Genomic DNA, 12,237 nt, shown 5'->3' with positions numbered 1-12,237 from the left:
TTCAATTCCAAGATATGTTTTATTCACTGTACATTCTTCAATATTATCTTAATTTCCAGCATGCTTATGCCATCAAGACTGCTACAAACTTTCTAGAGGATAAATTAGAAGAAGGCATTTCAGATAATTACACATTGGCAGTTGTGACATACGCATTGTCCTGGGCAAAAAGTCCAAGAGCAAAGGAAGCACTGAATATGCTGAACCAGAGAGCAGAACGCCAAGGTACTGCACAAATATCTCACACAGTTGTACAGATAGATTTTCGTCAAATTTAAAAATGTCTATCACATATCTACAGCTCTGTGCTCAGAATTCAAATCTGTTCAGAGTACGATATGGAGAATTAGCTAAGAAGTCCCAAGACAGCCATAATAAGAAGTGTCTGCAAATGAGTGACAATTCACAACAAGGCTTGGGCCTTCAGTCTCAGTTAGTGTGTTCCTGATATGGGAGTACTGTGATGCTGTTGAAGGACATGGCTTGCCAGTTTTCATGTTTTATTATGCAGCTCATATGATCAGCCTGGTTAAAGAGAGATGGATGAAGTTCACTCTTCCAGTGTAGTTTGGAGAGATCAGGAGGGTATTGGGGAGCAATGAATATTAGAAAGAAGAGGTGAAGTATTGGAATTTCTGTAAGGCAATTCAGAGGTCTGTTGCACTTTCTCTGGGGACCTATCATCTCAGTATATTTAACCTCTTTCAAGTTCAGTTGAATTCTTTTTCCTAATTTAGGGGAAGAACAGACCATATGGAATATAGGAAATGGAAGTTTTTGGCTCAAAATAGTAACTGTTGTCATGAAGAATCCAAAGGAACTTGTATTGTAGGCAAGGGAGCCTTTTGAATGTCTGTCTATCTTTACTGAGTTAGGCCTTTTGGACAGTCACTTCTTGGAAGAGAAGTCATTTTTTTGGGAAGGCTTTACTCAAGAATGAGTCTGTTGAGCAGCTGTGCTGCCTGAGATGCCTTCTCTGGTCCTGAGAGAAAGGAGCACTAGAACAACAAGGTGGCCTTTTCAGAAAGGCTTCTTTATGTGAGCACTTCAGGCTGACAAGGAAAGGATCAATGTAAAGTTCACTGAAATCAGTTGAGTGTCCAGCTTTTTTTGTTGGTAGATTCAGACATTGCTGAGGAAGTACCTTATGGAACACACACCTAAACATTAACACAACATCATAGATCCCACAGAGTCCATGTGTAACCATTAATGAAGAGTTTTCCCCTAAGACTTTGCCAGAAATCCAAAGACTTCAGTCTGTGAATCAGGTTATTGTTGGTTCCTTTTACAGGAGAATTTCGTTTTTGGGTAACACCTGCTTCTGAAATTTCTGACTCATGGCAACCACGATCCATTGATATTGAACTTGCAGCATACGCTCTGCTCTCTCACTTTCATCAAGACAGATTAGCTGAAGGGATCCCTATTATGAAATGGTTAAGTCATCAAAGAAATCACCTTGGGGGATTTTCATCTACTCAGGTAATACCTTGTCTTAAGGGGTTTTGCTATACTTTCTAAAAAGCAGTGTATATTTCAAAACTAAAAAGAACCATTCTTACACAATAATTACTGAGTTTTGTTTTGCTGTAACAGCTTTGGTTATGTACCAGCTTGCATTATTGGCATCTTACTCCTGGACTGACAGTTTTAGTATTTTTGGCAAGGCTAATAAAAAAGAGAATTAGAGGGAAACCTTCTTTATATAATGTACTAATAACAAATTAAGAAGAAATAGTAGTGCCTGTGGAAAAGTAATTAAACATATTTTTGAAACAAGTATGATGAATGTATATGCTTACTTCCTTTCCAAGGAGAGAAGCCTCTTTTTATTTTTACCATGTGCGGGTCCTCAAACTCCTGAAAGGCTATTAACTGAGCCTTTTACTAAAGGGAGTAGGTTTTAGAAAAACAGCCTAACCTAATCCGTCTTCTGGCAGCTGATCTTAACTTACTAATGTACTTTGTCCTTATTATTGCATAGATTTTTGATGGGCCATGAAATTTGGAATATCTTCACTATCTCCAGGAGGTTTCCATGTTATTGAAGCCACGTCTTGTAAGCTGTGCTGGCATCCAAAAAATTGGATAGTACTTTGGATTGCATTGGTTTAAACCAGATTTTAAATTAACTACAAATGCTGGTCACAGTAAAGTGTCACATTTCATCATGCTGCTGGTACCAAGGTGTACAGCCTATCCTTCATTATTTTCAGATGTTGGTTGGTATTAATCTGAGAGAAATGTGTTCTGAGTAAAATGCAATTTAAGAACCAGCCTGGTTCCTCTGAGTGTTAATTCTTGCTTATTATTTGCTTAATGTGTTAATTCTTGCTTATTATTTGGAGAGGTTGATTGAACCATTAAATGAGTTTAAAAAGCTTTTCTCTATTCTCCAGAAACCTATTTCACTTGGAAGTTTGAAAATCTATCATTTACCCTTAAGGGTGAAATTAAGAAATTAATTTAATCCTTTTGTTCTTCCATAGTCTAAACTGTTTAGATTTTGAAATTGTTCCAATGTCTTGCTAGATGCCTTTTTGAATTTGTAGAAATTACTCCATAATTTTTTACTTAGCTTCTAAGTTTGCTTTAAAAAATAATGTTTGGAGTGTTTCCTTCCGTGAGTTTATTACATAAGAAACTTAATATATTGTTGAACAATAAGGAGGAAAGCATTAAGTTGTATGTGTGATGCTTTATAAGTTAGGGTGTAGTAATTCACCATAATCTGTATACATGATACAGTTTACTGTGAATTTGCAGTTGCTAATCAGCTGATCTTTCTGCATTTTAAGAAATCAGTGAAGCAGGGCATCTCAGACAAGGATGTGGCATGGGAAGGAGAATGTTTTTTTCATCAGTTACAGTGAATAGTAAGCCCGTACTAGCCCCTTAAGGTACGGCACAGTCACCATGTTGTAGTGAATGAATTCCTGTTATGTTAGAGTTTTGTTACTAGAAGAGGCCTAATAATAAATAAAGTATCTGTGTGCCAAGCCTGAAAGGCCAATTTCTCCACTATGACTGGTTAAAAATAAGTGCAAAATAAACTGCATGAACAGTAAAAATCCCTGAGATTAGACACATATATTTGATTACTGTGTTTCTTCCCAGAAAATAGTGGATGTTAAAATTCTCATTCCCTAAACTGGGCTGGACCAAACGTTCAAACACTGCCTCTTGTGTTCAAAACCTGGAGAGCTAAGCTTACAATCACACACAAAGATGAAAAAAAGAATTACATATATGACTGTGTGTTTATAAGTATATCCTGCAGTGGTTAAACAATTGCACAAAACCTTTGGATCAAATACAGAGGGTGAACTGGGCTGAAACCCTTTGAAGTTGTTGCTGAGTGTCTGATAAAAATTCATTTCAGCCTTTTGTTAAAATTAGTGTTAATGATTTTTCAGACCTGTAGCTTTTGCATCAACGATCAAGGCACCCTGAAAAACTCCTGTGCAGTACTGAGCACTTAATGCACAGTCACTAAATAAATCTAGAAAATAGCAATGTCGTTACTTTCCTCTGTGTCTTTCTCCATGATTGGTGTGTAATTCTGACTGTTGTGTCTTTCAGCTTGTCAGGTGTTACACGTACCTTGCACAAGAGGAAAACTTCCTTGGCTGGCTCCCACCTCATTTTCCATTCCCACAGTAGCTAACTTCTTATCTTGTGTTGCTCTCTCTTCTGAGCTGGGATCTTCATGCCAGGGCAATCCAGAGATGGGGAGGTGGCTGCAGGAAGCTCCAGCATAATCAGCAAAAGGGTCAATGCAGGGACTACGAGCTCCCCAAGGCATGGTCTGTGTGCTGTGCTGGCTGCTTCTTTTCAGTACAGAAGGGTTTGTTTCTCTCAACAGGACACAGTGGTGGCTCTACAAGCCTTGAGTCTGTTTGCAGCTCTCACTGTGGCAAGCAAAACAGAAATGGATATAACAGTGACAGCCCCTTCTTTGGAAATGCCAGAGACATTCTCAATTGATACTCGAAACCGTTTCCTGCTTCAGACTAAGGAGGTACTGTAAAAAGTGAGGAATACTTTTGTGAAGTCTGCTGACTGAAAGTACTTTGAAAATACCGGTTTGCTCATCTTTCTTTCAGATTCCCCCTGCACAACAAATGACAATGACAGTGTCAGCGGAGGGAGTGGGATTTGCTGTCTTTCAGGTAGGCAATGCAGGCAGTCAGGTAGGTATTCTTGCTGAAGATATGCTTTCTGCAAGGAAGGTGTGTTTTGGAAGTTTTATAAAACCTGTTAATAGGAGCAGTCTTCCAAAATGTCTTAAATCAGTAGCAAAGCACTTCACTAACTGAGGAGTGCTGTGAATAAAATATAGATATATTACTGTTGTTTCTGACCAATGGTGTGGCCTTTTAAGTACTGCTGGATGACTGACAGTTTTGGGGCACTTTCATGAGCCAGAGCTGTATCAAAGCAGCCCTGTCCTCCTGCAGAGATGCAATGTCCATTTGCAAGACAAAGGGCTGCAGTGGTACACTGGCAGACACAGAGTTCAGAGTAAAACACGTATGTGGACTAGGCAGAAATGCCTCATTTGAGAACCTGTGGTAAACCATAATAAGGCACAGATCAATACAGAATAAGATTGCATTGCTGGTTATAAGAATTATTTTCCTTTCATATTCATATCCATATTCATATTATTTTCCTTGAAGTAGAAAACAACAAAAACTAAAAATAAGAGGTTATTACAGCTAGGTTCTCCAGCAATTTTTACAGTGTTCTGAAATAGCATGAAAAACAGAGTCAAACGATTCTGCAAACTACAAACAGTAAAAGACACTTAGCATCAACCAAAAGTGTGGGCATGGCAGAAAGTGGAAGGAGAAATACCATAATCAGAAAACAGTATGGGATCTAACTTGATATGGTCAGTAGTGGATCTCACTTCCCTGGTGCCCTCTCCATGGCATTTGGTTGTGACCACACAGGTGAAAGAGCAGACCTTGGAAAAGTTAGCAGAAATACTAGTCTCTGAGCATGAGAGACTGATTTTATTGAAAGTATAAACTTATACTTGATGACTATGTCACAAAACAAGAGTTCCTACTGGACTACTAGTCATACTTGAGAAAACTGATCCAAAGTCACCTTTGAGTGTCTCCAAGTTTTTATGCCAGGTCAGATTCTACCTCAAGTTCCATCTAATCTCTCCTTCACTTTAGTGTTCTTATGCATCTGGGAAGCAAAAAAAGCCTGGTGATGGTTGTAAATGTACTTTGGGATAAAACACCTTTTCAAAGAAGTCTTCACTGCAGTGAACAGCATCTGGAGATACACCTCATTCATTCACCACCAGTCTGCAAAACCCACAGTGCTATAAATCACAACCCATGATTATTAATTCCCAGAAGTACAAATGAAGTTACAGCAAAGTTCAAAACTTTCAGAGGATAATTTAGATTCAGACTTGCAGGCCAAGACAGGAATGAAGATCTCAGCAGGACTGTGTTCACACATCTGTGGTTTCAGTGTGCCTGTGTGTGTGATTGTGTGGAATGTAACAAAGTGGGGCTCCAGAACAGTTAAGACTACTTAACCCTAATCATTGTTGAGAAATACTTCCTGATATTTAGCCAGTTAATTTGTCAGGCGAGCTGATGAAAAACTTTTCAGCAAATTGTTTTTTGCTGGAAAACACTGATTTGTTGAAATAATACCTTTTGTGAAAACACATTGGTTCCAATTACATTATTTCCAGCAGGAAAATTTCACATTCAAGCTAGCATGTCTGGTGAAGAATGGGCAGAAGTCTTCCACCAAGAATAGCCAGTTGACTGTGGTGGAGCATTCCCTGGGGTGTATAACACCAGGGTTTAAGTTCCTGATTTGTTCCATGAATATGGAAATGTGCTCACAAAGAACTGGTGTTCACGAACCAAAGCTAGATTACCTTTTTCATTTAGGTCACTGTGCTGTTGCCTCTTTTCCTGAAGCTTAGAGTCAGAGATGCTGTGACTTGATTCAGAATATTACACTTAACACCCTGGAGTAGTTCCTCCAAAACCTTGTCTTTGCTGAGATCAGTTCCTTCCTTCTGCTTCCTTTGGCAAGCCTGGTATTCTAAAAGGAAGAGCACTGAGGACACTGAATGAAATTTCTCCTTTTCCCAGACATAGGCTAGGTCTGGATCAGATTTAATAAATCAGATAGCATATGACATTGCAATCACATTTCTTCAGCTGGGTTTCATTGTGTTGGGCCCATCAGAGTACAGTGGTAAGAGTCACTGTTCTGGGATTTGGCTTTCTTGCCAAATGTAGCATGTCAAAACAGTAATTCATTTAAGTATCACACAACGCAAGATTAAATCCATTAATGGAAACATCATGCTTTTCGAGCAGAATGGATTCTTAATTTTTTTTTTTTTTGTGAAATCTCACTGTCTCTGTGAGCAAGTTGGCAGTGCATTCACTCCTGACCCTTCAGGATCTCATAAAATGTATTTATTTTGGATATTATGATTGTAAAGGCAGCCATTTACTTACTTTTGGTCCTGGTGTCAATGAAGTTTTCTAGCTCATCTCTCCATTGTAGGTACATCCCATTGTGGGTATATCCCATGCATGACCTAAGACACTTACTCTGGAAGAGGGAAGAGAAGATGGGTTGGGGTATTATGAAAGATGCTCTAGAGAAAGGAGTCAAAGAAGCAATCTTCCTTAGGAGGCCTGCTGAAAGTCTTGAAAGAAACGTGTTTCTTCTGTGAGCTGGACTTGACACATGACTAAAATAATTGGCATGGCCCATGCTTTCTTGGAAGGAAGGAGAATGCCACTAAACTCTAGAACCAGCAACAAGGGGAGGGTGGACAGACTCAGACAAGGGTGGGTATGGGCAGAGTGGATAGGTGAACAAGATCTCCTCAATCTCCTGATGAGGTATAGAGAGGGAATGAGGAAAAAACCTCAGAATTCCTTGTAACTCACTACTGGAAACAGTGACTGTTTTTTCCACTCAGTGTATTTTTGCTGGACTTAGGCAGAGGACTGAATGTTATTTAGTGTGATGGTACTGAAATAGGAACATGATGAAATGCACACATATTTCTCCATTACCATTTGAATGGATGTTGAGTACTCAAAATGAACATAAAATTTTGGAGATGTTTTCACTGAGTTCACACGCTCAGTCAAGCTCATTTATGATACCAGTTGGAGAAGAAAAGGGATAGGCGTTGATTAGGGGATTATAAATGTATAAATATTTTTAGAAGTGTAGTGCAATTGATAGTGTCAGCTACTATTTGAAGCATCACTCTCCTGCAGAACACTAGCTTTTAATTTTCTCTTCTTGGGCCTCTCACCAGAACTGGTTGCACTATATACAAGACTAGACCAGTTCTGCCTTAGCTTTGGCAGTTGCCTTTTAAAACTTAAGAAATGCATTTGCTCATTTTGTTAATTTAATGTGAGATTCTGTATAATAGCCTTCTGTCCCCAATGTGAGTGTGTATACAGAAGGCGGCTTTAATTAAACTCTGTGTTGTGAACATGTTTTCCTTTATTGTCATGAGGAATAGGGAAAAGAATGTCAGACCATAACAGCAATAGCTTATTCCATAAAAATGCTAGCTGATTGACCTGTTCAGTATGTGGTTTCAGAACTTCCTGCCTTGGCAGTAAATTCCCATTCATTAAGCTTTTTCTGGCAAAAGTTAAAACAGTTTTGTTTCTATGGTGACAGATTGTTGAGGCACTGCTTTTTGTGTGCCTTCTACTGGCAGGCATTCTAGATTGGTTTCATCCTTGGTACTGCCTTCTCCTGTGGAGCAGTTGTGCATGATAAATCTTCACAGCTGCACCATGGCTGTCCTGAGTGCCTCTGCAGAACTGGCTCTGCACTCATGCAGCATGCTAAATTCAGCAGTGTTGGGCAGGGCAATGGGAATTATGTGTAGAGATTGAAAGAAGGAGCATAATTTTTGTTCAAAAAGTGAGAGACATGGCAACAAAAGCAAAAATCATAAATGAAAGATGATTCCCTCAGTCATCCAGATAAAACGCATAGCATGGTGAGGGGGTTCTTCTTTGCTTTTAGTAGAAAAATAAGCAGAAAGTGGCTAAAATTATTCCCCTTGCAAGACCCCAATATGCATTTTGCTTGGCTAAAGAAAAGGGAATGAAAAGTACTTCTTGAAAATCACAGTCCTTCTACAATGGTTTCAGGTAGCAAATGGATAATTGTCAGTCCAAATTTGAAGGTATGACAGGGCCTTGTCCAAGTTATAGGTCAGCAAGTCAATTATAGGCTAGCAAGTCTGTGCAAACGTGTGTTTTCTCATGTGAACACTCCTCTGGTGTTATGGTGCTAGCAACTTGGTGTTTAAACCACACTGATTTGCTCTATATGTCACCTGATGTCTGTACTTGCAATCCACAGCTGAATGTGATGTACAACACAAAGCACACCGATCAGAGGCTCAGATCTGTCCAAAATCAAGAAGCCTTTGACTTGAATGTTGATGTAAAAGATGATAAAGATGATACAAACCACTTGACTTTGAATGTGTGCACAAGGTAGGTAAATCAGTTGGAGCATCTCATACACATCTTTGTATATACCAACTTTAGATTGCTTTAAATAAACTAAGTTATCCATTTGTTTGTATGAATTTACTAATGTCTGGGATATAAATGTATACAAATATAAAAACGAGGAAGATAAAAATTACTTTGCACAAATGATAGTAGTGAAACTATGAATCAATTTATAAATCAATTTTTGCTGGCCAGGTGATTTTTTTTTTACTATTATGCATAAAGATTGAAGTACCCTAAATGTTAGAGGAATGTGGAAGAGTTTGTGTGAAATACAAGAAAAAAATCAACAGTTTCTTTGGTGCAAGTGCTTTTGAGCTATAGGGACGTGTGTGGACAGACTTGAAAATTGGATCAGTATCTCTGCATTCTAACTTGAGTAGCAAGCTGTGACAAGGGCCTATTACTCTGACCTTTCGTGAAAACAATCCTTTGCTTTTGATACAGAAGTAGATACTTCCTTCTCTCTTTACTTTTTTGTAAAGAGAGAAGGAAGTTCTGAAGTGCTGAAAACACCATGAAGTAATCATTATTTTTTTTCATCTCCATAATTAACTTCACTCAGAATGATTTTGGCAGGAGTCAAAATCCATATTTACATTATAATAAATTCACATTGCCTTATTGTGCAGCTATCTTTGTGGTCTTTCATTCAGCAGTAGCAATGAACTTGGTAATAGACTACAATACATTATTCTAGATTTGAAAGAGGTGGAAAGTTTTCCACCCAGGCTAATTCTGTTCTTTTTGCTGAATAAGGAAGACGGGGCAGGAGGATATGGGAGAACATGTGCATCTGGGGTGGTGTTTCTTGTTCAGTAATCAGCTACTAAAAACTGAGCTGAGCCTACTCAAGTATCATCTCAGGGACCACAGGACAGCCACCTGGTGTTACCTGGATAGAATTTACATCACATGAGAATAGGTGACTTTGAACTGAGTATTCCTAGATCAGCCAGTCAATCAAGTTATTTCTGTGACTGCTTTGTGCCTCCATTTTGCTTGCTCTGGAAGTGTTCATACACATATTTAAAAGGTATATTTGAAGGTGTTTGTTTTCTGGCAGTTTCTCCAATATGCATTTCCTATTGTAGTTAAAGACCACTGCATATTTCATATGAAACCCTATAGGACATTTTGTCTCTCTCTCTATATATGTATTTATGGTTTTTGTCTTCTGTCTTTTATAATCCACAACAATGTTGTTGAGATGACTGCATTTGTTGCATTTAAGGATTTCATCCATTTGTGAATACTTCCTCTAGAAACATTGTTTTTTTCTTGTGGCATTATACATATTAGATATATAACATCTTGTAACATTCCTTGTAAAGGCAAGATTTGCAAAGTACCACCTGATCCACCATGATTCCTCTTACATGCCTTTCATCCACACCCTCTTTTTGCTATTTCTCTAAACTTTGTAACCATATGCCTTGAACTGTTCTAACGCTCTGTCTTCTACAAGGGAGCTGGGACTGGAGATGAGCCTCTAGGTGACACCATCATACAAATAATCAGTTATAGAGAATATGATTTCAGTACAGAGTGTTGATTTAATTTGGGAAATAGCCAGCAGGCATAAAGCCAGACCTCTGTTTTTATATGTTTCTAGTATCCAGTTCAGTGACACAGATGGTGGGCAGAGACACTAGAATGCATGAGAGTTCTTAAAACAGAATGGGTTTGTTCTCTTTTAAACTTTTCTATGAAGTGTCAACAGCATTCTAAAGTCTAGCACAAACTCCTGACATGTAAAGGGTTTACATGCTGGGTTTGGGGTAAGTATTTTTTGGGCAACTCTCTAGCTAAGGCCTTTCGCTTAAAATACAGAGAAGAAGTGCTCCATCTCTCTGGGGATCTTCTAGGGTGGTGATGCTTTAATTGCAAAGTGTTCAAAGAAGAGGAGGAAATCTAGTGACATAGAAAAGCAGCCTCAAGAGATTACTTGGAACATTTTGATAGTTCCAACATCAGTTCCATCAACTCTTTTTGTGAGAAGTGGACTGGTACTTTGAGGAAGTCTGTTTAAATTGCTTAGGCTATGGCTTCATCTCTGATTGCTGAGCTTCAGAGACTAGTCATCTTCCTCTTCTTTTCCCTATAAATTGTATATAATACATGCCTTATCTATATTCCTAAATTAGTTTAAAGTTGCCTACTTCTGATCTTTATAACATGATCTGGCTTTCTAGTAGAGAAACCAATACAAAAAGGCTGTTGAAATCTCAATGTGTGGGTGTGTATAGTCTAGCTGTGGGTATGCATCTAGCTGTAGATATATATAGTTAGGTACTGAAGGCTTCAACTTCACAATTTTTTTCTTTAATCTGGAGAATATCCAACTTCTCTCAGCCAGCTTGATAGAGGTTGGCTATGGTCTTCTTAACTGGTATTATTTATGACACTAGAGCAGATGATATCTCATTCAAATTGAAGGGTTCTTGGTTAGAGGAGCTAACACACCCTCTCTGGGAGGCAAATACCCAGGATTGCTAGTTTTTTCTAAGTCTTATTGCCTGCATACCTTTTCCAGGCATGGGAAACTGATCACTGATGGTTCAATTTACACTCTCATTTCTGCTTTCTGCCTACATTAGCTTGGTTTTGTTTTCTCTTTGTATCATCTGTGAGAGGGTCTCAACCTGATCTCTTATTGCCAAAGAGCTGAAACATAAATTTCAACTGAAAATATTATCTGTTTTCCTCAGGTACAAGTCTCAAGTCTGTATTTCTCTTAGTGGTCATTCTTGCATGATGATTCTTTTCCCTTTTTTTAAGAGACCATGGAGTTCAAGAGATGGTACCACAACCCACCTCCAAGTCTGCCTCTCTTCCTTTTTTTGAGAGCCAGATCCTCATAAATTCTAGGGATATATCTAATTCACTCCCTGACAGTACCAAGATAGTTTGGTTCTCTGTTGATGTTTTAGTAGCACCCCAGGCTGGCTAGACAGCTTGGATATTTTATTCTCCTCTTATTGGTAATTATGCAGAAATAATTACATCCAGTTCCAATTCAATTATTTGTTTTCAATAGCAGCTACTTTGGCACAGCACATCATCAAACAGATGGTTTCAGTTGTTTCTAATCTTGTGAGCCAACTGAAGTCAGCAGTTGTGCTGTATTTCTTTCAAAGTTGTATCTGCCTTGAATCAGCCAGGCTTAACAGCATTGCTTTGAAAGCAACTCTTCCCTTTTACTTTTTTTTTAACTACCCAGCTCTACAAAGAAATAGTTTAATTACTTTCAATACTGCCAGGCTTTCAAAATAAGGATTGGAGACACTTTTATTTTAGTGGGACAATAATAATTTACCTTCCGTGCTAAGGCTGAGGAAAGTCTTCTGCTACCTGCTTTGTTTAAAGCAGTAGAATCTTTTGCAGGTCATTTAGGTGACACTTGTAGCACAGAGCACCATAAATACATTTTGATACATCTGTTATGCACCATAGTGTGCAAGGCTTGCTCAGTAGAGCAAACATTTACTCCAGCATCTGGTTTTCACATTGGAAGAAAATATAATAGTAAGCATTATTTAGGAAAAAAAAAAGGACTCAACTTATTAAATCTTCCAAATGTGGATTAATAACATTGCTATGCATTCTAAAATTGAAACTTTGTGAAATTATTTGATGATGACTTTGTTAATGGTACCATCAGTCT

The 12,237-nt window shown here is 38.3% G+C and overlaps 1 protein-coding gene across 1 annotated transcript in view; it reads left to right on the top strand.

Moving 5' to 3' along the window:
• The window catches only part of CD109 (CD109 molecule), a 71,388-nt gene that overhangs the window by 49,704 nt on the left and 9,447 nt on the right, over positions 1–12,237 (top strand). The window contains 5 exon segments of the mRNA XM_036380302.1: positions 60–225; positions 1,295–1,485; positions 3,869–4,024; positions 4,110–4,175; positions 8,413–8,549. Coding sequence (XP_036236195.1) covers positions 60–225; positions 1,295–1,485; positions 3,869–4,024; positions 4,110–4,175; positions 8,413–8,549 — 716 coding nt within the window.

Source organism: Molothrus ater, chromosome 3 (genome assembly GCF_012460135.2).
Source record: "Molothrus ater isolate BHLD 08-10-18 breed brown headed cowbird chromosome 3, BPBGC_Mater_1.1, whole genome shotgun sequence".
Classification (NCBI taxonomy): domain Eukaryota; kingdom Metazoa; phylum Chordata; class Aves; order Passeriformes; family Icteridae; genus Molothrus; species Molothrus ater.
Note: the sequence above shows the minus strand (reverse complement) of the source record. Positions and strands in the feature narration are given on the sequence as shown.